Source organism: Sparus aurata, chromosome 12 (assembly GCF_900880675.1).
Source record: "Sparus aurata chromosome 12, fSpaAur1.1, whole genome shotgun sequence".
Taxonomy (NCBI): Eukaryota; Metazoa; Chordata; class Actinopteri; order Spariformes; family Sparidae; genus Sparus; species Sparus aurata.
Window position 1 is genome coordinate 19,936,965 of NC_044198.1, and position 26,237 is coordinate 19,963,201.

General features: G+C 40.9%; 1 protein-coding gene across 1 annotated transcript in view; it reads right to left on the reverse strand.

The window, feature by feature from the left end:
* Nucleotides 1-1,624: 1,624 nt before the first annotated feature.
* The window catches only part of ntng2b (netrin g2b), a 33,764-nt gene continuing 9,151 nt past the window's right edge, over nucleotides 1,625-26,237 (reverse strand). Inside the window, exons 6-45 of the mRNA XM_030436295.1 lie at nucleotides 25,073-25,450; nucleotides 22,729-22,848; nucleotides 22,209-22,310; nucleotides 22,021-22,119; nucleotides 21,250-21,360; nucleotides 20,997-21,086; nucleotides 20,731-20,829; nucleotides 20,502-20,603; nucleotides 20,193-20,288; nucleotides 19,883-19,996; nucleotides 19,708-19,788; nucleotides 19,284-19,382; nucleotides 19,098-19,178; nucleotides 18,700-18,780; nucleotides 18,302-18,382; nucleotides 17,944-18,024; nucleotides 17,559-17,639; nucleotides 17,168-17,248; nucleotides 16,946-17,026; nucleotides 16,611-16,694; nucleotides 16,280-16,363; nucleotides 15,920-16,000; nucleotides 15,730-15,810; nucleotides 15,524-15,595; nucleotides 15,214-15,294; nucleotides 15,008-15,097; nucleotides 14,582-14,674; nucleotides 14,350-14,433; nucleotides 14,149-14,244; nucleotides 13,915-13,998; nucleotides 13,714-13,809; nucleotides 13,478-13,561; nucleotides 13,271-13,372; nucleotides 12,796-12,888; nucleotides 11,335-11,436; nucleotides 10,732-10,836; nucleotides 9,468-9,542; nucleotides 7,459-7,626; nucleotides 4,389-4,523; nucleotides 1,625-3,266 (exon numbers count right to left, since the gene is read on the reverse strand). Of these exons, the coding sequence (XP_030292155.1) occupies nucleotides 3,043-3,266; nucleotides 4,389-4,523; nucleotides 7,459-7,626; nucleotides 9,468-9,542; nucleotides 10,732-10,836; nucleotides 11,335-11,436; nucleotides 12,796-12,888; nucleotides 13,271-13,372; nucleotides 13,478-13,561; nucleotides 13,714-13,809; nucleotides 13,915-13,998; nucleotides 14,149-14,244; nucleotides 14,350-14,433; nucleotides 14,582-14,674; nucleotides 15,008-15,097; nucleotides 15,214-15,294; nucleotides 15,524-15,595; nucleotides 15,730-15,810; nucleotides 15,920-16,000; nucleotides 16,280-16,363; nucleotides 16,611-16,694; nucleotides 16,946-17,026; nucleotides 17,168-17,248; nucleotides 17,559-17,639; nucleotides 17,944-18,024; nucleotides 18,302-18,382; nucleotides 18,700-18,780; nucleotides 19,098-19,178; nucleotides 19,284-19,382; nucleotides 19,708-19,788; nucleotides 19,883-19,996; nucleotides 20,193-20,288; nucleotides 20,502-20,603; nucleotides 20,731-20,829; nucleotides 20,997-21,086; nucleotides 21,250-21,360; nucleotides 22,021-22,119; nucleotides 22,209-22,310; nucleotides 22,729-22,848; nucleotides 25,073-25,450 (4,172 nt within the window). The 3' untranslated portion in view covers nucleotides 1,625-3,042. The remainder of the gene's footprint in view (nucleotides 3,267-4,388; nucleotides 4,524-7,458; nucleotides 7,627-9,467; nucleotides 9,543-10,731; nucleotides 10,837-11,334; nucleotides 11,437-12,795; nucleotides 12,889-13,270; nucleotides 13,373-13,477; nucleotides 13,562-13,713; nucleotides 13,810-13,914; nucleotides 13,999-14,148; nucleotides 14,245-14,349; nucleotides 14,434-14,581; nucleotides 14,675-15,007; nucleotides 15,098-15,213; nucleotides 15,295-15,523; nucleotides 15,596-15,729; nucleotides 15,811-15,919; nucleotides 16,001-16,279; nucleotides 16,364-16,610; nucleotides 16,695-16,945; nucleotides 17,027-17,167; nucleotides 17,249-17,558; nucleotides 17,640-17,943; nucleotides 18,025-18,301; nucleotides 18,383-18,699; nucleotides 18,781-19,097; nucleotides 19,179-19,283; nucleotides 19,383-19,707; nucleotides 19,789-19,882; nucleotides 19,997-20,192; nucleotides 20,289-20,501; nucleotides 20,604-20,730; nucleotides 20,830-20,996; nucleotides 21,087-21,249; nucleotides 21,361-22,020; nucleotides 22,120-22,208; nucleotides 22,311-22,728; nucleotides 22,849-25,072; nucleotides 25,451-26,237) is intronic.

Genomic DNA, 26,237 nt, shown 5'->3' on the forward strand with positions numbered 1-26,237 from the left:
GCTGGCAATAGAACATGTATAAGTGAGATGATGTTGTCAGTTTGTTAAGGAAAAATAACTTGTGTCACAGGCACAGTCTTGCAAACAGTGATCGGCGAGCTTAGGTACTGTGTTTCCACTGCATGGTACCACTCGTCTTGACCCGCCTTTTGTTGGTGTCATCCTGGTTGAGGTTCCAAGTGAGCTGAGCTGATAAACAGTCACAAAATCATCAGTAGAATCATCATTTATGTGACAGACTAACCAATGTTGCTTCATCTTCTGCACTCTGAACCAGGATTTCCCAGATTCTCCTGTTTTTTACAGCAGTCTTTTATCTTGCTATATTCAGCCTCTTCTGAAATAGGGTGGCAGCGATGTGAGCACTGATGGTTATAATTCTGTACCATGTACATTCTATATACCGTATTGAATTTGATCAGCTACCATAATCATTCATGTTATTAAATATATATTTATTTCAAGTTTATATTATATCAACACAAAATGTTTGCTCAACCAAAAAAAAAAAACCTTCTAGTTTCATTCCTTTAAAGCAAGACCACCAAAAGCTGTAAGATTCAGTTTGGCCTGACAGATTTTAATGGTGAATTTAAGAATAAAAAAAAATTATGATTAATATATATCCTGTTTTATTTCTGCTCTTTCAATACTTTTTTTTCATTGTGTGAGAATGGCAAGCAGAGTGATACTTTGCACAAGAAGTCAGTCAGTTAAGAGAACTTTGGATCCTAGTATCATTATTCATCTTACCAGTACAATACAATATAATAGGTGTTTGCTCTTTTCCTGTGGCTTAACTTTGTGTTTCAGTTTTGGCCCTCCATGAAAGAAGATTGGCAAGCCTGTTTTTAAAGGTTATTGTAACCGATAATACTAACAGTGGTGTTACTGTGAAACCGTGATCTTAGACCACTGCAACCATATTTTAAAACAAAATTGGTCTCCCTGCTGTGATGAACCCTTGTGCCATCCCTTTAATATCCATCATTGTTCCAGTGGTTGTGTTCTGTTGAAGATGATGTCTTGGCAGTCTCACCTTGCTGTGACAATCAGTTAAAAATCCTACTTATCTTGAGGGGCTGTTATCTGCAATAGAAAACAAAACCAAGAAAAGTACCTGATACCAAAAGTGAGTCGAGTTGAGTCGAGCGGAGCCAAACCATGCAGTGGAAACTAGAGCTGAGATGATGAGTCGATTAATCAACTAGTCAATCCAAAGTAAACTAATTGCCAACTATTTTGAGAATCAGTTACACATGATATTTAAAGCAAAAGTGTTCCAGCTTCTTAAATTTAACGATTTGCTGCTTTTCTTCGTCATTTATCATAATAAATTAAAAAAAGTTTGACATCTATAGACTAAATTGGTAATTGATTTATTGTGAAAACAAGCATCAGATTGACTGATAATTAAAGTAATCACTAGTTTCAGCCCAAATGGAAACTTGTCTGAGGTGAGCAAAAAAATGACAAAATCTGGTCTGAGACTCAGTTGCTCCGTCTCTCAGGACCATCGGAATGTTAATTCAATCTTTGCACCAAAGAAAATGTTTTTAAGCAGCCCATCACTCTCTGTGTCCGCAAGCGACATTTTCAGATATAAAAGCTCTCTGCAACTTAAATCAGAATAAAATAATTTATATTCTCTTGACAGGAAAGCTATTCTGTGATTGTCAGACAGACTGTTGGATTTCAAACTGGAATAATCTGTTTGTCATATTGAGCATTCAACACCATGTTTAAAGTGAAAGACAGGGATCAAATAATTGGCCCGGGGCGATGGCTCTCGTCTCAACTTGCTCTGTTTTCTTTTTTTTTTTGTTTTTTACCCCGCTGAAAAAAAGAAGACATTGACAGCATGTCAGTGCGGACACTCGGTTGAATGAAAAAAGTACAAGCAAGAAGGCAAATAACAGTCATATTTACTGCAAGGTTTACACTCAGTGTAATAAAATGCTCATTTAGAATAGTTGTAAATGTAATTTTTTATAATTTATTGTAACTCCAAACAAAAATAATTTCTACAAAAAATATTCAAATAATGTCATATAATGTTGATACGTGGTTGATATCTTTTTCTCTCTCTTTTAGATTTCTCATAAGTTAAATTCTGTTAAATTCTGCTTTCCTGAATACTGTGTGAAGATTAAATCTCGCTAAGTGTGGCAACGATCACTCATTCCTATAACAACCATAATAGTGACTATTTTTTTAAATAATTTGTAACCCTCTGGATATTATATAATATGTATAATCTCAGCGACTGTTAGTGGGCACATTAGATACAATGACTGAAGATATATTTAAAAAAAAACAAAAAAACAAATGCAGCAGAAATATAATATAAACGTCAAATCAAGTCTCATCTTTTCAGAAGAAATGAAACCTGGTTAATATACTATGTAGGCCTCAGCAGCAGGATCAAACGCACACCTCGCCTCCCGACCCGTCCGTCGTGTCCACATGTCTCGTGCTCTCAACTGAGTCCGACCACACACACACACACGTTGGCCGTCAGTGTAAAAGAAGCGAGATCCTTAAACTCAACGAAGAAAGGAACAAAAAAAGAAAAAAAAGGTCCTTGTGGTTACAACAGCCATTCCCTTTGAAGTGAAACAGTGGTGATTTAAGTGTTTTGTTTATGCTTTTTGGTTTGATGCACATTGCTCCATCTCAGGAATAAAGGGAACAGTGGTTGGTATGATTTTTTTTTTTTTCCCCCCCTTCGTCTGCATCTCTTTTCTCTGAGGTCGCTTCTCTTTTTTTTCTTCTGTTTGTCCTTCTTACACCTGAGCACACACACTCAGCATTATAACAGTCCTGTGAGGTGTGTTTGTGTGTGTGTGTGTGTGTGTGTTTGAAAAGGGGACTGGGGCTAGTTAGTATTGTGTAAGTGTGTGCGCTTTTGCTAGTGCTGCGGTGTGTTTTTTTACGTCGGGTCCATGACTGGGGTGGCCCTACCCACGCCGGGTCACCCCTTACCTCATGTACACACACATAGACACACACTCCTTGGTCTGAGGGTTTTTTTTTCGTGGCTCAGTGGGGAGTTAACGTGGGCAGCAGGTGGGCTAGCAGAGTGCAGAGCAGCAGGGTGGCCGTGGAGAGGTGCAGGGAAGAGGCGGCGTTGCAGTCCTTTCCCGCCTCACAGCGGGATTCTTGGCACAGTACCCCCTTAAACTCTGGAGGACAGATGCACTTCTGGTTCTGGTAGCATGTTCCTCCATTCTGGCACAGGAGCATCTCCTCGTCGCAAACGTTGACTGTGAGCGGAGGCGAAAGGAGGACAGAAGGAAAAGAGGGAGAGTGATGGAATTGCAGCGGTGAGGGGAATGAGAGAGAAGAGTCGGGAATCAAGAAGGTGAAGCGGAGTGACAGAGTGACAGGCAGTAAAAGGATAGTGGGGGAGTAAAGTGCACAAAGAGGGAAGAAAGATGTATTGGCATTCAGAAAGACAGGTGAGGGAAGATAAGGAGGGGTGATGGCAGAAAAAGTGTGATGGGAAACAGATACAGGGGAGGAGAGGAATTCAGGGCAGAAGAACAAAGTAGAAAGAAAAGCAGGAGGAAGGAAAGAGGCAAGATAAATTCTCTGCTCTTTGCCTCAGGGACAACAACAGGTAACACCTGCCTTTTTGTTTCAGCAGCCCTTTTCTCTGTCAGTTTTTCTTAAGCCTGCACTTTATCAGGGTCATGTTAAAATCATTGCTGAAACGCAGCAGAAACTACACTGCATGTGTGATAATTGATAAGCAATGATTGGAGGAACAAATGGCATAATTAAAATGCTATAATAGGCATTAGGAAAGGCACGGAGGTAGTTGTACTGCACAAGATATTTGACCTAAAAATGTAGTGAGAGAAAATAGAGAGGATCCAGCTTCCATGACAAGAAATAATTACATAAGGCAACATTTTTTATTACACCAGATATAATTGGCTCTGTTGGATTGGAGTATTTGGAGTAAGATGTCAGATCCAAAACATGCTGCACTACTATTTACTACAACATGTGGCATATCGTAATAAATAAACCCACAGTTAAAACACATGCCTTTTGAGGTTCTGTGTGTGTGAGAGAGTAGTTAAGGAGGGTCTATGTGGGACTGGGGCCCCTGACTGGATGGTAGATGGTGGAGGAAGGCGATTGCCTGTAATGGGGTTAAGGAGTGACAGGGTCATCAATTAAAGGAGCGGCTGATGCTGCTAATGAGCTACATGATCTATTCCCACGGGAGTAAAGAAAGCATCGGGAGATGCATAAGCTAAGTGGCATGGTGCACTTGCAAAGGTTCTGGAAGGCTACAACATTTGTTAATCTCTGGATTTTTAGACGTTACACCCCCCCCCCCCCCCCCCCCCACAAATCAGTCTCCTTACACTCACCGTAACAGCCTTGTTTCCAGTAATATCCTGGCAGGCAGTCATCACACTTGGCCCCCGTGGCACCATCTTTGCACTGGCAGAAGCCCGTGCCGTTACACCGGTCATGAACCGAACCCATCTGGTTGCAGTTACACTCTGAAAGGAGGTCAAGGAACAAAGAGATTATTATTATATCTATATATATTCTTGCTTCTTGTAATTTAATGGGGTGTGACCAGGAGTTGAATTAAGTCTAGCCAAAAATGTGTACATTTGTACTCAGGCCACAGTCTCCAGTGTTGAATTGTGCATATAGAGATGTCCCAAGATAATATAGAGACTGAGACCTGATATTTAGATCCTTTCCAGCTCAAAGTTTTCAGATGCAAAAGCCCAGGTTAGTGTTGTCACTTAGATAATGTGACATATGTAAGTCTGCCTGGACTAATAACTACTGTGATTTAAAGCATTTCATTTTGCATGTTACAGCTGCTTTTGGAACCCACAGGTCTTATCATTTTATCAAAGAGTACCTGAACTATACCAACGTATCCAAGAGGTTAATGTTCTTGAATACTTGCCTCACACTTGGAAAAGACTACAATGACCGTTCTCTCATCTAAACAGAAAAATAAAATGACAGATGTCCTCTGTTTGAAAGTACTGTATGTATCAGATATTGTCTGGGAAACAAAACCTGTCTAAACGGGACAGCAAGTACTTTTGATCCCAGAATATCTGCTTTCAAATACAGGTAGAATAAGTGCAGGGAACATTGTGGTATTTTGAACAGTTGAGGGAGACTTTTGTTGTTGTGCTGCACAATTAAACAACAAAAAGTCCGTTGAAATTCTTCTGATTTAAACGGCAAATATTCTAAGACAGGCTGAGATACTACGAGATTTGTTCTTTCTAGAGCAAACCTCTTAAAAACAGAATGACATTGACAGTTTTCCCTTTTTTTCAACATAATTACTCTCATTTCTGCAGGTAATTTTCATTACAAATACATGTATTTATAGAAGCTGACTGATATCCAGATCAGTGATGGCTGGTGGCAGATCAGAGATCGTATAAAACTGCAGAGCTGCATATTTGCATCGCATTTGTCAGCCACTTGATGATGAACCAAAGTTTCTCTCATGATTTGTCTTTTACTTTAACCCAAAATCAAATCAACTAATTTACTAGAAAATGTGTCATAAAATATTCATAAAAGTGAAACAAGCCAAGAGGCACGGCTGACACAAGAGGCATAGCTGGCAACGTTGTTTGTATCTAGTGTGTTTGTGGGTCATGTGCATTAATACTGGGATTGTATATACACCACTGAATAGCTGTGTAAAATGTGTGCAAATGCATTAGTGCTTGGTCTCTTGCTAAAGAGACGCTGGTGTGAACTAGTTTCTGTTGCCATGCTTGGTGTGCCAGTGCACTGGCAGATGAGCTAATGGGGCCTTATTTGTGCTGACTCCAAGGCCTGGCCCTGTGTGTGCCCCAACTGTGACGAGTTCACCCTCCAACCCCCTGCAGTCCACCTACAGATGGATCCAAAGCAACACCAGATTTTAGCTCCACAGCTATGCGAACAGAGTGACCTCTTACTAGGACATGCCCTTAATAAGATTGAGTTTAAAAAGAGTAAATACTCTGTGAAAGCAGTGTATAGCACTGTCCATAGCACCCAAGAACACCTATCTACAGTTGTATGTTTTTATATTTTTGGCCCTCTATTCCAGCACATTAGATTTGAAATGACCTTCAAGAGTTGACTTTCAGCTTAAATGCGGCCGGGCAGTGAACCCAAGCATTCAAAATGCTTTTATGTACAAACAGTGGAAACTTCTTGACTGACTGAGTCAGTCACTTGAGCGTATTGTTCCACTTGCTTAAAGCAAAACTCCTCTGAACAAAGCAGAGGTAAAGACAGCTGCAGTGCAGACCTGGAAGAGCATCTGCAGGGAAAATACCTGCTGATATCTAAAGGTCATAAATTTCAGCCAAACGCTAACTGCGAAGGAATTGCAACAGAATATTACAGTTTATGACTTCAAGCTGTAAATTGAAATAATATGACCTTATAAAGTTACTACGCTGAATGTTTTAGCAAACAGTTGACTATTTACAAATCCGGCAGATACGGAGCAACATTAGCATTAATTTGCAGTCATGTTTCTTGCCACCTGACAGAATTAATTCTGCTATCTGCTCACAATTTTAGCTGTAGACTGGTCTAAACCAACTCTTATGTAAATATATCTGGCTTTTTAGCTGCTACATTCACCGTTGCGTTGACCAGCTAGTCGCCAAGGTTATCTGCTGTTTGTTGCTGTTTGGGCGGGGGTTACAGTGGGTTAGTGGTACAGTGCTGCGGCTGGGATAATGTGCAAAAAGGGACACGGTTTCTTCACTGTTTGACTGATGAGGATGAACACAATTAACTTAAATTGGCTTTAATCTCATAATCCCTATTCACACAGGACTAGTATTACCTGGGGACCTCTAGTAATTTGTAATAATTGCAGAGGACATCTGTTATTGTAAGACCGTGCAAATCTGCAATGTATTATTATTTGATATTATAGCCATGCGAAACATGTTGGAGATTTGGGATTGTATTTCTTTTTAAGCCTCTGTTTTCTTCCAGACCAAGTGAGTCATAATACAAGAGTACGTAGCTTAACCTGTGCTAATGCACAACACGAAACACAGACGTGGGGTGGTAATTTGTAAATCAAATGAGGTCCCCTGGTTATGCTAGTCCCATCCAAATAGAGATATGGTCGTTGTTTCTTTTCAAATCCTATATGTAGAAGTAGAGAGCCAACACAATAAAACAGGTTTTATAAAGGTGTCAGTAAAAGCAGTTATGGAGTTGTAAAAAAAAATATGTATAAAATATATAAATATATTTTTTTACTGTATGAATTTATTTCAAATTTCATCACCACCACATCGACCTTGATGTGGTAATCTTCACTTCCAACATCTGAGCAGTCACATGAATTTTAAAAAGCAATGACAATGTAGACAATGACTACAGAATCCTGTCGTCAGTCATGCAGGACATGCACTCCCCCACCACACTGACCGATGCAGACGCTCTCATCATCCAGTTCGGCAGAGGCGTTGCGGAAGTATCCCAGTCTGCAGTGTTGGCAGTTCTGGCCCCTGGTGTTGTGCTTGCAGCTGACGCATGTGACGATGTTCAGGTAGTCGATGTAGCTGCAGCGGTTGGAGTGGCCGTAGCACTCACAGTCTGAAAAAAAAAGAGACAGATCAAAGGACATTAAAGGGGGCTAGAGTTGAAGTCAATACTTAAAACTTGGGATAGGATGGCCGTTTTTTTTTTTTCAAACATTCTCACAGGGTTCCTCTGTGACAGCAGGAAATGATAAATGACTTGAACTAACAGATACGTCTTAAAGTTTTAGTCTTACATGTCAGTAAAGAAATGAATGACTCTGAGTGTGTTTTATGACTCGCCTTTCTGACTCTATATTGGTTCAATAAAGACAAACCACTCCCTCTCCATTCCTGCACTCACAGGTTTGCTGAGTCTGCTTCGCTGGGCTGCACTGATTACTGATGGGAATTCCACTATCCTCCGTCTCTCTCTGAGTGTGTATGTGTGTGTGTCTGTGTGTACATATTGTTTGTGTATATGTGAGCAGGCGTGTAAAGGCAAGCATGTTAATTGTGTCTGGGAATTTAATTGCATTACGGGATGAGTAGATTATACGCTACAGAATCATAACCGAGGGAGTTTGGGGTGAGTGATACAGTACAGTAAGGGTTTTCAGGCCGCACCTGACGCCGTGGAAATCAGTCCGACCCTGTTTAACCCGACAGAAAACCTCTAATGCCTCTCCTCTCTTTTCTCTGTTTGCTCTTCATTTCCACAGTCTTAAATTCTCTTTTACAAAGCCCTGCACAATCAGAGCTCTTAATTAAATTTTCTCTTTGTAATTCATGAATTATCTGAGAGGATTTGATTGCAGGTTTTGCTCTATACGCTTGCGCGCTTGATAAATTAGGACCTATTCCAAATTTCCCACCCTGAAACCAAAGCTAGAAAAAAAAACGATGCTGTGGAGAATGGTGTAAGACCTCTGTATAATTTTCCCAGAGAGAGAGAGAAATGAGCGCCTGATATCATTTACCGGTTCTGCATTGTGCAGGAGGGGGGCAGCGAGAGGTGTAGGGGGTGTTGCTCTACATTCTCGCTACGATTATCTTGGCTGAGGCTGGTACCTAATTAAGGTTTTATTAAGCTTTAGAAGTTGGCTGCAATAGTGTGCTGCAAGGCATCACTGTCCTCTAAAGAGGCGTTTACCAGCCATGTTTATGCAAATACACATTTAAATGCACATTAAAAAGTCGGAGTTTAGCTGTTTAATCAGCCGTCACATTATTATTTTATTATTGTTTGGTTGATGATGCCAGCTGAAATATTAATGAGCTGGTTTAAAGGAAGCCAGCGAGAGGAGCACCATAAAGTGCCTCTCTCAGCACTGAGGGAACCATGCTAGCAGTAGGGGAAGAACTGCCTAATTAAATATAAATGGCCAATTACTCCTCAGACCGGAGAGGCAATAGGACATTGTTTCACAAATTAACGTTACGAGTCAAGATGCTGCTTTATTGGTGTTTATCAATTGTGAATTGTTAACGGTGAAAGACGGTTGCATTTAGGGAAAGAAGCTGAGCTGCCCGCTTCAAAGAGTCTGTGAGGCTGGAAGAATAATGGCATAGTTTGCTAACAAGCATCCTCTATTTAACCAATAAAACAGCAGTGTCAATGTAGGCAACTGTTTGATGGTTTAATATGAATTTAAAGTCCAAACACTTACCTTGATCATGCACATAAAGCAAACACAACCACACGGGAGGCACAGATGCACAGGGAGAGAATGCGTAAAATGAAAAACATGAAACATGCAGGAGAAGGAATTTTCCACAGGTTTTCTACTTGAAAAACAGCATCAGAATGATTAGAAGAGTTAACAGTGCACTGATCTTCAGTTCAAAGGATTTAACCGAGCTCGAGTCCTACTGTCTGTACTTTCGGACTGTGTGCTGCTCGTGTTGGTCTCTTACCTTTGAAATCATCATATACGATCCCAAACAACTGTCTGGCCTGGGGCTCTCCTGAGATCAAGAGTTTCAGAAGCCCTTGAAGGATAAAGGAATCCTTGTTTGAGATTTGTCTCCCACATCATTCACCGTGCTACAGTCTTCTACAGCACTATACCTTCACACAGCGAAAGCAGGTATAGCCTATAGGTCCCTACCAGTACTACGGAGAGGTTCTATGGATTAGGTGGATGGGATTCCCACTAGATTCTACCCTAAAGACGAGGTTGCTTTGTTCTAAAAAGCTGGCATAATCTTCACCTAGTGCAGTGTTTCTTAACTGGTTGGACAGAATCCAAAATTCGTCCTCAAGATTTTTTCTTCACCTTACTCAGGGTCTTTGAGTCAGACCTGATTTGACTGCTTAATATTTGTGGGCTGGAAGCTGGAGTAGTTATTAAGATTAATACATAAAATAATTTTCGAGACACTCCAAAGAGATGAAATTCATTCTTGACCTTGGAAACAGCAGTTGGCAAAATAATCCCACCACAAAGTCCATCTCGGGGAGATTACTAGTTGTCCTCACCAACTGCTGTGACCAAGGTCAAGAATGAACTCTCAATCAAACTCTCAATCAAATTTTAAAGGTCCCATATTGTAGAGAGTGGGATGTCCTTCTATTTTTAATTATAAAGCATGCCTTGGTGCTATATAAATACTGTGAAAGGATAAAAATGCTAAACACATGGAGAAATTCGTACAGCCTGTGTCCAGAAACTGTGCCACGTGATCGTAGTTGTAAAAAAACACTGACAGACCTAATGCGGAAACATGGTGGCTGATGCTAGCTCAAGCATGTGAGAGGTGACCAGAGCAAAACAGAGTGTTCAGATGGATGGCTACCCTAAATAAAAGCTGAAAATGAGCACAGTATGGGACCTTTAACATCTACAATTCTATGACAACTGTGCTGACCTGCTGAAGAAGATGGTGGGATACAATCAAAAGCTCCCAAGCAGCTGCAAATCAACTCAGCAGTGACTGTGTGGATTGTTTTTCCAAATCCAGAATGAGTTTAAGATTAAAAACTGCTGTGGGAAACATTCTTCTTAGTTTGTCTGAAAGATACTCCCAAGAAAATTATGACTCGAATGTGGGCTCAGAATGATTCAAATCACCATATTCAGCTATAAATGCAGTATCATTAACCTCAACGTGATATTGAGTCCCAATGTGCAACCAGTTATGAATCACCATACCATTATTCTGCATGTTCAATTTTTACCTTTCTTTTTCTCTCGTTCTCTCTCGTCCCTGTCGTCATCCTCTTTCCCATGAGTGTGTTTTGGGGCCTTGTGTATCCCTATTTCCCACTCAAAGACTTGATTCACTACAAAGGAGCAACAAACTCACAAATCAATCCATATTGACATTGCGTAGATTATCCCAGGCTGTTTTACTGAACCACTGACAGAGCAACATCCAGTGATTTGTGAGAAACCTTTGGCAATATAGATCCTATTCACACATACTGTATGTTCTGGAAGAGAAAATGCTCCGTCTAATATCAGTTGATCAGACAAGACATGAGATGTCAAACTCGTCTTTTCTTTCTTGTCTGTTTTTTTTTTATTTCTGGCCCTAAAGATTCATTGTCTCATATAAACATAAGGCGCAACAGTTGGTACCAAATTAAGCCATATAAACCTTTGATGACTGACAAGCTACCATATGATCAATTTAGAACATTTGTTGTTTTTTCTTTAAATGTTTCACCATGAGCTGCCAATTTTAACACATGTTGTGAGTTTATTTATTTACTGCACCACAAATAATCTACTGTACATCGCTACTGTAACGCTGCTACTGAGGGGTATAAAAGAAATACCTCTCTTTTCAGCTTGTCCTCCATTATGCTCACCGTGCCCAAATGAGGTTGTTGATCTGTGGCCATGAGTCTCGTGAACGTGCCCCTCAAAGTTATGGGAGACTGAAACACCACAATGGGGATTCACAATAACGAAAATATGAGGTGTGTTTTATGAGATTATTGCCAACAGTACATATTCAACAGGCACATTTCCTTTTGCCCTTCTTCCCTGTCCAAGCCCAGATAAGGTTCTTGTTTTATGTCTTATGTATGTGTCCTTTAACAAGTAAAAAAAAAAACTCTATAAGCTCTAAACAATCTTATTAAATGATGTCTTCCTGTGATTTTTTGCTAGACTGCAGCAAAGTGAGCCAGCCCTTTAAATATATAATACTGTCTCTGAGTGATAAAGTTACATCATTGGACGACTGAGTGTTAGTTTACCCATTGGCTGTTTCTCTTTCAAAATGAGTAGGAGTGAAATTAGTTACATACCGTAATTCCCTCAGCCCTCTAATGATATTGCTAATTGGTTCAACCCTCGCTCGCGCCCACCTCGGTCTCACATTGTGTTTAAGTTCAGCTGAGAAAGGACGGTCAGCTCCCATAAACACAACCAGTGGGACCACAGCTTAGAGGGTTGGAACTATATGTTCCGTTATGCAACGGCTTTCCCCTCGAAGGCTATCGCTAGTGGGCGAAGCAGGATATGATCCATGCCCCACATACAATACACACCCATTATACAACACATACATAACCAGTACATACCTTGCCAATGTGTCACAAGGCAATGGCACATCACAGTACATAATGTGCCCACAGATGGCACAGAGACGATACAGCACACCTGATTTTTTTACCATGGGGGAATGAAACCGGAAAACATAAAACCTACTGCTGTGAGACGGTGGTTACACACTGCATCAGTCTTGCACAGAGCAGAATAGGAGAGAAAGCAGCTCTCTATGCACGGAGAGGCATCAGCAGTTAAAGCACCCCAAATAACAATCATTCTGAGTGAAAACACTCAATACAGAGTGAATCATTGAAAAACGGCAGATGCCCCGCGGATAGAAACAAATGAAAGAGCACAGGGAGTTAATAGATGATCAGAATAGTTTGAATTAGAGTTAGAACGAGTGCATTTATACCACTTTTTCACTGAAACGTAGCTTCACACTTTGGCTGCAGTATCGCACATTGCCCACACACAGCCCAGCCTTATATGAGGGTTCAACCAAGACTTGCTTTTCTGTTCTTGCCCTTATCTTGAGTCTCAAATTAAAAGATGTTGTTAATCAGGCTGCCAAATAAAGAATTAACTCTGTAATATTACAGACACAGATACATGAATTTGATAAATCCAAGTTAAGCTTGTGAGGATAGTTTATATATTACATATCGAATGCACCACAGGTAAACTACAGCAGGTAAATCTACAAGGAAAGTTGCTGTTACTACATATAAAACAAATACCTTTTCTTTCTTGATGCTCCCCGTGCCCATGGCCGGCGCTGGTCTCTTTGTGGCCATGAGTCTCATGTCCATGTCCCTCAAATATGTGTGATACTGAAACATCACAATTATCATGAACTTGAGGTTAATCCTATGCTGTTTCCTCAGCAGCCTTAATAATGACACTATGGTGGTTAGTGCTGAATTAATGTGTATCTGTACAGGTTCAGTACAGCAAACTGCTATGATGTCACTCAAAAGACAAATCAAAGTACATTTCTGCCTGTTTTTTAGCCTGTTTTTATTTAAGATGATAAGTTCAACTTGCTGTAAAAGTAAACCTTTAACCTCTACAAGAGCATTGACAAGGTAGCTTTCCTTTCTCTCTCTTCCTTTCACTCATGGTGAAAGTTAATCCACTGCATGTTTCAGTCACTACATAAAAGTAAATGTTAGCCACAGTTGCTGTGCAGTTTAAGTACATATAGGGATATACCTTCATGCTCCGCCTCGTGCCTTCCTTCCCCGTGATGACTAGATGAGGTTGTTGTTTTGTGGCCATGAGTCTCATGTATGTGTCCATCAAAATGATGGGAGACTGAAACACCATGATACAAGTTTAGCCTATCTACTGCATATTTCAGTCACTACATGTGACCTACAGTTCACTACAGCTGCTGCTACAGTACATGTAATGATATACCTTTATGCTCCTCCCCGTGCCCGGATGAGGTTGTTGTTTTGTGACCATGGGTGTCATGCCCGTGTCCCTCAGGTGTGTGGGAAACTGAAACATGACGACTATCATTATCAAGGCAATTAGAAAATTTATATTTCTGCTGTTTCCAGTTTTTAGTAGCCCATTTTTTCTGCTCTAAGTTGCCAAGTTTCACTCCTAGTAAAAGTCACTACAGTCACCACTACTGTGAATATATATACCTTTATTCCCGTGCCTTTCCTCCCCGTGCCCAGATGATGAGGTTGTTGTTTTGTGGCCATGAGTCTCATGTGTGTGTCCATCAAAAAGATGGGAGACTGAAACACCATGATACAAGTTTAGCCTATCTACTGCATATTTCAGTCACTACATATGACCTACAGTTCGCTACAGCTGCTGCTACAGTACATGTAATGATATACCTTTATGCTCCTCCCCGTGCCCGGATGGGGTTGCTGTTTTGTGACCATGGGTGTCATGACCGTGTCCCTCAGATGTGTGGGAAACTGAAACATGACGACTGTCATTATCAAGGCAATGAGAAAATGTATATTTCTGCTGTTTCCAGTTTTTTGTAGCCCCTTTTTTCTGCTCTAAGTTGCCAAGTTTCACTCCTAGTAAAAGTCACTACAGTCACCACTACTGTGAATATATACCTTTATGCCCGTGCCTATCCTCCCCATGCCCAGATGATGAGGTTGTTGTTTTGTGGCCATGAGTCTCATGTATGTGTCCATCAAAATGATGGGAGACTGAAACACCATGATACAAGTTTAGCCTATCTACTGCATATTTCAGTCACTACATATGACCTACAGTTTGCTACAGCTGCTGATACAGTACATATAATGATATACCTTTATGTTCCTCCCCGTGCCCGGATGAGGTTGTTGTTTTGTGACCATGGGTGTCATGCCCGTGTCCCTCAGATTTGTGGGAAACTGAAACACGACAACTGTCATTATCAAGGAAATGAGAAAATGTATATTTCTGCTGTTTCCAGTTTCAGTAGCCCATTTTTTGTTGCCGAGTTTCACTCCTAGTAAAAGTCACTACAGTCACCACTACTGTGAATATAGGGATATATACCTTTATGCCCGTGCCTTTCCACCCCATGCCCAGATGATGAGGTTGTTGAGTGGCCATGACTGTCATATCCATGTCCCTCAGACTTGTGCGACACTGAAACACCATAATCATTTTGTGACATTAACAGTATCACTACGAAGCCACCGCTGGAGTCAAATTAAGATCCAGCACTCAAGCTTAAATTACTATTTAGATAAAGTTGTTGTTGTTGTTTCACAACAAATGTGGCCCATTTTTCCCGTAACTTGCCATGTTTAACTTGTGTGTAAAATTTAGCCTGTCTTCTACATCATGAAAGGCAAAATATAATATATTTACTACCACTATGTACTAAACAAATAGCTTTCTAAACTCTCATCTACTGCATATTTTCCAATCGTTAACTACAGTAACCCACATCTGCCACTACAGCACATTGGGATATACCTTTATGCTCCTCCCCATGCCCAGATGATGAGGTTGTTGTGTGGCCATGAGTGTCATGTCCATGTCCATGTCCCTCAGGCTTGTGAGACACTGAAACACCACAATCATTATTGACACACACATTGCTTTTATCTACTGCGTATTCCCGTCACTACAATTAACTACCGTGAGCCATGGCTGCCACTACAATACATTTAAGGATATACCTTTATGTTCCTCTCCGTGCCCAGATGAGGTTGTTATGTGGCCATGAGTGTCATGTCCATGTCCCTCAGACTTGTGGGATACTGAAACACCAAATAATTAGCCTTGACAATAACTCAAGTTGCAATGTTTAACATGTGGAGAAAGTTTAGCCTACCCACTGCATAATTCAACTACTAAAGGCAAACTACAGAATACTTGCAGCTAGCGTGTACAAAAAAATTACCTGTCTATACTCAAACCTTCCATGGATTTCCATCACTACAGTAACTACGATGAGCTAGGCTGCCACTACAGAAAGCATATATGTACCTTTATGCTCCTCCCCGTGCCGAGATGAGGTTGTTACGTGGCCATGAGTGTCATGTCCATGTCCATGAGACACTGAAACATCATTGACATAAATCTTAAACCTGAAACAATAACTGACAAAACCACCCATCTATACTCTCAAACTACTGCGTGTTTCTATCACTGCAATTAGTCAGGGCCACCGCCACAGCACATATAAAATATACCTTGATGCTCCTCCCCGTGCTGAGATGAGGTTGTTATGTGGCCATGACTGTCATGTCCATGACCCTCAGAACTGTGAGACACTGGAATGCCACAATCATCACTGACATAAATTGTAAACCTGAACAATCACTCTATTAAACTACTGTTGGTGTTACAAAAGTACCTGTCTATTTATCACTAGGGATATACCTTTATGCTCCTCCCCGTGCCGAGATGAGGTTGTTATGTGGCCATGAGTGTCATGTCCATGTCCCTCAGACATGTGAGACACTGAAACACCACAATGATCATTGTCATGAATCGTAAACCTGAACAATAACACTATTAAACCACTGTTGGTGTCAAATTCATATCCATCATAGTAGCTTAAATTGACTTCTACTACTTTTACTGCATATATTCACCGCTACAGACAAACTACAGTGTACTTGCTACCACTCTGTACAAAAAATACCTTTCCATACTCTGATCTACTGCATTTTTTCATCCTTACAGTGTGCCACATTCAACCACAGCCACCACTACAGCACGTGTTAGGATATACAGTACCTTTATGCTCCTCCCCGTGCCCAGAGGAGGATGCTGTTTTGTGTCCATGAGTTTCATGTCCATGTCCATCAGACGTGTGAGACACTGAAACGCCACAATCATTTTTAACATAAATAATGCACCTAGTAACCTGTATGAAACTACTGTTGGTGTGAATTTTGTGCTGTTGAATTGCAAAGTTTAACTTTTGGTTAAAAGTTTAGCTCATGTACTTCATATGTTGATTTAAAAAAAGGCAAACTACAGTTTATTTACTACCGCCATGACACAAGATGTCCGTCTTTCACTACAGTTAACTACAGTTAGCCATAGCCATCACTACTGTGCATACCTTTATGCTCCTCCCCATGCCCAGAGAACGATGCTGTTTTGTGTCCATGAGTGTCATGTCCATGTCCATGAGATGTGTGAGACACTGAAACACCACAATCATTTCTTAACATAAATAATGCACCTAGTAACCTGTATCAAACTACTGTTGGTGTGAATTTTGTGCTGTTGATTTGCAAAGTTTAACTTTTTGGTAAAGGCTCATGTACTTCATATGTTGATTTAAAAAAAAAAAAGGCAAACTACAGTATATTTACTACTGCTATGACACATAAAAATGTCCGTCTCTCATTACAGTTAGCCACAGCCATCAATACTGTGCATATAGGGATATACCTTTATGCTCCTCCCCGTGCCCAGATGAGGTTGTTATGTGGCCATGAGTTTCATGTCCATGTCCCTCAGACTTGTGAGACACTGAAACATCATTGACATAAATCTTAAACCTGAATGATGATTCTTAAACTACTATTGGCACCTGTCTATACTCCCATTTACTGCGTTTTTCCATCACTACAGTGTGCCAAAGTCAGCACTACAGCACATATGAAGATATACCTTTATGCTCCTCTTCATGGCCTGATGAGGTTGTTACGTGGCCATGCGTGTCATGTCCATGTCCCTCAGACTTGTGGGTCACTGAAAACACCACAACCACTATTATTGATATAAATAATAAACCTTAACAATAATACTGATCTCAATATATAGTTACAGTGTGTGCTATTTCCCATTTTCAGTAGCACTTTTTTTGCTGTACGTTGCTATGTTTAACTTGTGGGCAAAGTTCAGCCTCTCTACTATATTGTATATTTCCACCACCAAAGACACACTACAGTATAATTGCTACAATTATGAACAAAAATTACCTGTCTATATTCTTTTCTATTGCGTTTTTCCATCACTACAATTAGTCAAAGTCACCACTACAGCCCATATGAAGATGTACCTTGATGTGCTTCCCCGTGGCCAGATGAGGTTGTTACGTGGCCATGAGTGTCATGCCCATGTCCCTCAGACTTGTGGGTCACTGAAACACCACAACCACTATTATTGATATAAATAGTCAACCTTAACAATAACAATAATCTCACAAATATAGTTACAGTTTTTGCTATTTCCCATTTTCAGTCGCACTTTTTTTGCTGTAAGTTGCCAGTTTAACCTGTGGGGAAAGTTCAGCCTCTGTACTATATTGTATATTTCCACCACCAAAGGCAAACTACAATATACTTGCCACAATTATGTACAAAATGTACCTTTACTCTTTTCTATTGCTTCTATTACCACTATAATTCATCAAAGTCACCACTACAGCCCATATGAAGATGTACCTTGATGCGCTTCCCCGTGGCCAGATGAGGTTGTTACGTGGCCATGAGTGTCATGCCCATGTCCGTCAGACTTGTGGGTCACTGAAACACCACAACCACTATTATTGATATAAGTAGTAAACCTTAACAATAACAATAATCTCACAAATATAGTTACAGTTTTTGCTATTTCCCATTTGCCAGTTTAACCTGTGGGGAAAGTTCAGCCTCTGTACTATATTGTATATTTCCACCACCAAAGGCAAACTACAGTATACTACCCTCAATTATGTACAAAATTTACCTATACTCTTTTCTATTGCTTCTATTACCACTATAATTCATCAAAGTCACCACTACAGCCCATATGAAGATGTACCTTGATGCGCTTCCCCGTGGCCAGATGAGGTTGTTACGTGGCCATGAGTGTCATGCCCATGTCCCTCAGACTTGTGGGTCACTGAAACACCACAACCACTATTATTGATATAAATAGTAAACCTAAACAATAATAATAATAAAAACAAATCTCAGAAAATTAGTTACATTTTTTGCTGTTTCCCATTTTCAGTAGTACTATTTTTGCTGTAAATTGCCATGTTTAACTTGTGGGGAAAGTTAAGCCTTCCTACTATATTGTATATTTACACTACTAAAGGCAAACTGCAGTGTAGAAGGGGTACAATTATGTACAAGAAATACCTGTCTATACTCTTTTCTATTGTTTTTATTACCAGGATAATTAGTCAGTCACCACTAAAGCTCATATGAATGTACCTTGATGCGCTTCCCCGTGGCCAGATGAGGTTGTTACGTGGCCATGAGTGTCATGCCCATGTCCCTCAGACTTGTGGGTCACTGAAACACCACAACTACTATTATTGATACACATAATAAACCTAAACAATAATAATAAAAAGAAATCTCAGAAAATTAGTTACATTTTAGCTGTTTCCCATTTTCAGTCGCATTTGTTTTATGTAAGTTGCCATGTTTAACTTGTGGGGAAAGTTAAGCCTTTCTACTATATTTTATATCACCACCGCTAAAGGCAAACTACAGTATAGAAATGCTACAATTATGTACAAGAAATACCTGTCTATACTCTCATCTACTGCATATTTCCATCACTACAATCAGTCAAAGTCACCACTACAGCCCATATGAAGATGTACCTTGATGCGCTTCCCCGTGCCCAGGTGAGGTTGTTATGTGGCCATAAGTGTAATGTCCATGTCCCTCAGACGTGTGGGTCACTGAAACACCACATGCACTATCATTTATTTAAATAATAAACCTATACAATAATACGAAAATCTACTCATCTATTGCGTATTTCCATCACTGGGATATGGATATACCTTTGTGCTCCTGCTCCTGCCTTTGCTCCCCATGCCCAGGTGAGGATGCTGTTTTGTGGCCATGAGTGTCGTGTCCATGTCCCTCAAAACTGTGAGACACTGAGGCACCACAATCATTTTTGACATAAATAATAAACCTCAACAACAACACTGTAGGTCTACAATTAAGATCCAGCACAGCAGCTTAAACTGACTCACTATTATGCCACAAATGTAGATGCACTTTTTGCTGTTTCAATTAATATTTAAGCTGTAAGATGCAATGTTTAACCTGCCAGGAATGTTTAGCCTTTCTACTGCATATTTCTATCACTAAAGGCAAACAATAATACAATAAAAACAATATATTTGTTACCTCTATGTAGAAAAAATCTGTCTATACCCTCATCTACTGCGTGTTTCCTTCACTAGGACAGGGATATACCTTTATGCTCCTCCCCGTGTCCAGGTGAGGTTGTTTTGTGGCCATGAGTGTCATGTCCATGCCCCTCAAATATGTGGAGGACTGACAAACCACAATTTTCATTGTCAAGAGCAAATCCAAAGCTAGCAAAGCTATTAGATTTATAAGCGCTGCACCACTACGGTAGAAGCTATACCTGCGTGCTCATGTTTTCTTATTTTCTCCTCCTCCGTTTTCTCTCCGTGCCCAGATGAGGTTGATGTTTTGTGGCCATGAGTCTCTTGTTCGTGTCCCTCAGGGTTGTGGGAGACTGTCACACCACAATCATCATTGACATATCAAGCAAAAGCACCTAGGAAGTTTAATTTTATAAGTACTTTTTCCAGCAATATTAACAGAAAGTCTATTTGTTTTTTGCTTTTTTACTGAATCAGTTACTCATCCATTCCATCTTACACACCACAGTCATCAATGCCAAATATTTTATCCAAATATAAAAGATATACCTTTCCTGTCAGCTTTTCTTTCTTCCTCCCCGTGCTCAGATGAAGCTGTTTTGTGGCCATGACTCTCATGTCCGTGTCCCTCAAATATGTGGAGGACTGACAAACCACAGTGGTTTTTATTGTCATGAGCAAAGCCAGCAGGCAAGCAAAAGAATTTCGAAAATTGTTGGGTATTTTTAAATTTCAGCGACACCTGTGTGCCTCAGCTGCAAAATATAACTCAGGGTGAAAGATCATTTACTGAATATTGCCATCACTACTTAATTTATTGCAGTAAGCCACAGTTACCACTACTGTGTAAGGTTATACCTTCATGCTCCTGCTCATGCCTTTCCTCCCCATGCCTAGTTGAGGTTGTTGATTTGTGGCCATGGGTGTCGTGATGTGCGTTTCCCTCAGACTTGTGGGAGACTGAAACACCAAAGTCATCATTGACATAATGAGCTCTTTCCAATTTTGGGAGATTAATATTTTCGCTGCGAGTTTGCAAGGTTGAAAGCGCATGTTACTACAGTTAGCTACAAAAACTACAATATACCTTTATGCTCCTCCTCCTCTCTTCTCTCCCCATGCTCAGATGAGGTCGTTGTTTTGTGGCCATGGGTCTCATGTCCGTGTCCCTCAGGCATATGGAGGACTGAAACACCACAATCTTATTCTTTTTAGGGACCCATTATATACCGTGAGTTGCCAAGTTTAGCTTGTGAGGAAAGTTTATCTACTACATTTATATGCTGCACCACAAGTAAACTACAGTATGTAAATCTGGGAGAACATTGCATCCGCTACATATAAAAGAGATACCTTTCCTTTCAGCTTCTCTTTCCTCTCCGTGCTCAGATGAGGTTTTGTGGCCATGAGTTTCATGTAGGTGTCCCTCAGACTTGTGGGAGACTGAAACACCACAACAGTCATTAATAAACAAGCTAAAAATCTAGAGATATTTCTGCTATGTTTTGCTGTGAGTTGCCAAGTTTAGTTTCTAAACTATAGCATATAAATCCACATATATTGCAGTAGATTCATATACTTTCCAGCACTACTATTTTGAAAATACCCGTGTGCTCAGTTTTTCTTTCTTTCTCCTCCTCCTTTTTTCTCTCGCCGTGCTCAGATGAGGTTTTGTGTCCATGAGCCTCGTGTACATGCACCTCAGAAGAGTGGGAGACTGTCACCCAACATTTTCATTATCAGAACAAAGAAAATATCATGAAATTCTGCTGCTTCCCTTTTTTTTGTTTTGTTTTCAGGAGCAAATTCTTTGCTTTAAACTTTAGTCTACTGCATATTTCCATCACTACAGTTAGCCTAACTAAGTATAGTCTCTGGGATAAAACGGTTACAGTGCATTTCTGTCAACCACTGGTAAGTTCATGTTTGTGTCAAAGGCTTATGACTTTTGACTTTCATATCAGAAGGTGGAGGGGATTGTGGTAGAGTTACAAAAATATGAAGGCTGGCAAAGTAATAACAACGTTCGTAAGTTAGGGACCACTTTATGACAAACATTAGTGTTTCTGGATATTCTCTTAAGGAGACTTTGAAGCCATGTTTGGGTTTGACAAGACAGAAATATTTGACAGGGAGTTGCGACACCTCCAGCCACGTTTGTGGTAAACAAAACAGGTATTTTAAGCCAAATCCTAATTATTCCTAACCCTCATCAAGTGTTTGTTGTACCTAAACCACAACATACTCACACAATAAAACTGAAATTTAAAGAAAGTTTCATCTTATTCGTGGTTTGCAGAAATGTACACTGGCAACATTTATACTGGAGATTAGTTAACTACACTTTGCTACATCTACCGCTACAGTACAAGGATACCTTGATGCTCCATCTCCTGCCTTCCCTCCCTGTGATTGGATGAGGTTGTTGTTGTGTGGCCATGAGCCTCGTGTACGTGTCCCTCAAAATTGTGGGAGACTGAAACACCACAAACATAACTGATGTACCATGTAAAGGCAAACCAGGTAGAGTTTTATGATTGACACCACTACACATAAACTAGATACCTTTCCTGTCAGCTTTCCTCTCCTCCTCCCTTTTCTCTCCATGTTCAGACGAGGTTTCATGGCCATGAGTCTCGTGTTCATGTCCCTCAGACTTGTGGGAGACTGATACACCACAATCCACAATCATTATTTACATAACAAGCAAAAAACATTTCATGGTATAAATTATATATATATGCTTTTTCTCTGCACAGCACCCTGAACAATAACTACATGGTTCATACTACTGCCTTTTTTTTTTCATTTTCTTGCCCTTCAGCTTCAGTCATTGTGTCGGATAAAAATACGACACCACCGCCGCTGCCAAAATTATGATTTTGTCGTGTCGCTTAAGTTGACTGACAGACTATCATGTCGGTGAAGAGATAAATTTAGATAGTTTTCAGTTTTTTAGGGTCCCACTTTTCACTGTGAGCAGCTGTCAAACGTAAAAGTTTATCTACTGCATATTTACTGCGCCAAAAGCAAACTACAGTACATAAACCAACAGGAACAGCGTTACTACTATGTGTATAAATACCTGTCTTTTCAGTAATTATTTCGTTTTCCTCCTCCTTCTCCCTTTTCTCTGCGTGTTCAGATGAGGTGGCTGTTTTGTGGCCATGAGAGTCATGTCTCTGACCTCCAGACGTGTGGGAAGCTGTCACACCACAATTGGTATTAACACAATTAAGAGCAGACATCATTTGAAGTGTTTTATACGCTCTGAGAACTTTATAATTACGCTGAAACTGCAGTGGGTAAAGATTACTGATATCATCCGCCTTTCTCTCACTTCCTCGTCTTCCTCCGAGACCTTGTTTTCCTTTTCTCTTCCTTTTACTCTCCCTGTCAGATAGTGGATTGGCCCATCAGGGGCCTTCAGCCCTGGGCTTGGGAAAAAGCTGTGAGAGTCAGAGAGGCTTGAGAAACTCCTTCATCGCTACACTTTTCACTCAGGTTTGTGAGAGAAATGACATGCACTTCCTTTTATCTGAATGTCATGAAGTTTTCTGACTGGCACTTGTTCTAACTCTCTGTACGTGCTTCTTTCTTTGTTCCCTCCCATAATGGGAAAAAAGGAAGATATGCCTCTGCTTTTATTTTTGAACTGTATTTACCCAAAATATGAATATTCATAGGGTGTTATATGCTGTTTAATATCACGGTAACTTCGTCTCATGGGTGTACTCCCCTATGTTGAGATTTAATGTTCTCTCTGGTGCTGCATTCACACAAAGCATCTCCAATCAATATAGGTAGAGACAACTTAGCACACACATCCTGCCTTTAGTGCATTTTTAATTGTCTTTTGCTCAAATTCCCCCCTTCTTCTCTGTATGTTCAACTTTCCCAGAGGGCATTATGCCATTCCCAGGATCCTTTGCTTCAAGTTTTTAGGGGCTGCAATTAGCATGAAAAAAATAAGAGAGATGTGAAACTAGTTAAGTTTATGGATCAGGCCTCCTCTTCCTTTTACCTTTCCACACCGGCACAATTCAGTAAATCAAAACACCACCGTCTTCCTCGCAGAAATAACCGATCACTTGAAGCGATCACACCATGCACGTCATTGAGGGACTAATGATCACCGAACCGCTAGAGAATACAGTCCTGCATGCTTCCATCTGTGTTTCCCCTTGAGGTGTTTTTGTACAGGCGATGTACATCTCCAGTTATACTTCTTCAGAAGGGGGCATCCTGCAAGCATCCCGCTCCCCCGCCGAGCGTCCCCCTTCAGGCTATCTCCCGCCCACTCGCTCCCCCTTCATCCCTCCTCCCTCCCTGGGGCTCCAGTGAGACAGGACGCCAGCAGCTGTTCTCACAGCACCCTGGACCATTTCACACAACTGGCATCATGCCATCATTACATCTCATCAAAGTAACCCCTGCCTACCTCTACTCATGTCCGACTCTGGCCCCACTAGACCTGCTCTCTCACACATCTGTCACAGCTGCACACACACACACACACACACACACGTGTGTGCACATGCTGGCTGGGAAAAAAAAAAAAAGCTCTCTTGTGGGGAAAGAAGGATTCTGAATCACGGTTGTTTCAAAGGCTGATGTAGCACAGCAGTGAGCATAAATGCATTTAATCTCAGTAACCCATGCTGCCTCGGGGGTAGGGGTGATTCGAACGGTTCTTGGCATTAATCTCAATCAGCTCAGCCCGAAACTGCCTGGCACCGGCAGCCAGAGCATTTGGGGTTCCCGCTTGCTCTACACTGACTGAAAGAAGAGACCTCAAAGACCACCCGAACGTTTTATTTATAACCTGACAGATCTGACATACTGTAGAAAGTCAGCCGAGGTTAATGTTGGAGGATGTTTTGGGCTTCGTCCTGATTCTGCCTCACCTGTTAACTCCTGGTATGTTAACCACACCCTTATCCCACGGCTGATGCTCCACAATCCCTGTCAGTGTCGCTGAATTATGCCATGAAGACTGAATTATAATAAGGGTAATAAGTGCATGTAAACGTAGCCAACGTCAACTGAACTCAGACTCTCACAAACTCTCCGCTGCTCGTGCTCACACACCTTGTTTTCTCTTTCTGCCCCTCGAAACTGCCTCTCACTCACTCACTCACCCACATTAACTAGATTTCACTGGCGCTACCTAAATTGAATAAGCGACGCTGACATGCGATATGATGCTGAACAACATAAAATTATGATAGCTTGTGTATACGAGCGTGTTAGTGACTTTCACCCCGTCAGAATTGTCCATTTCAGAGGGGTTTTTGTGCCATAAAAACCATCACGCTGGCTGGAAATGAAAATGATATCCTGATATCCTAAATTAGATTATTCTATTTTCTGGCAGCCTGTACTCTACTCTATATCTACTGTCATCTAGAGCTGTGGGTGTGCCTTACCTCCTGTCTCAGTATGCCCAGCTTCTGAGTGTTTCTCCTCGGTTTCAACCCTGTTCGTGTGATGGTGAGTCGGGGGATGGAGGATGGTGTCTACTGTAATTGAATGGTGATGATGATCAATAACCGAATGATGTGTGGGCGCCTTTGGGACTGTGTGAGAGTGATGTGAATGTTCAGGGATTGTCTCCGAGGGCGTGAACTCCTCCGGTGTCAAGGAAACTCTGTGATCCTCTGATGGAGAGGATGCTGATGGAGGGAGAACCTCTGGTGTAGCTGGATGTGTGTCAGATTCTCCCACTGGAACCAGTTTAGTGCTGGTGGGTAGCACACTGTTTGTATGTGAGGTTGAGCCGGTTTCTGCTGGTGGAGCTCTGGTGTCTGTTGCATCAGTCGCAAGAGGACAGAGGATGTAAATGCAATGAGGAATGAGCAGGCTAAGACATTAGCATAAGAGATGCTGCCTCAGAGTGTTTATCCAAAAGAAAACCCTTCCTATCCTAGCCTTCCCTTTTTCTTTCTCCTAAAATATGCGCATAGACACACACAAGTGTGCGTGTCGTTCGTACACACAGAAGTGAGAACGCACAATGAAAGTGTGATTTCACACTGCTGAGACAGGCTAAACTCAAAAAGCTGTTCCACAACCCTTTCAGTGCTGGAGAGCTGTGTTTTGTCTGCAAAACACAGTGACTGTCAAAGGTGTGACTATTGTTAATATGGTCGAACAAATGAAATCACACACTGTTTGTCAAAGTGTATCCCTCTGTTTTACACTTCCAATGTTGTGTATTGATGTGCGCATATGTTTTTTTTTTTTTTTTTTCAATTTTGTCATTTCTAAATCTGAATGATAAAACACTGAAAAATTATGGAAATGTTCATCTCTCGCCCTCACAACAACAGTGAATTAATTACCGATCTATAAATATGGTACGATACAGTGGCACAATACACAGGGTTTATGCTTTCAGACATAATCTGAATACATTAAACAACTGGTGTGCCGATGTCCTGCCTAATCATCACACTATTTTCCTCTAATGTGACTCTAAAGTGGTTCGGTGGCCACAGTTTTATTCAACAGTTAGTTAATGAGAGAAAATAACATAATTGTCATGCGGGACATTCAGCCTTGTGGCTGCAGCGCTGATCTTTTGTGAGATTT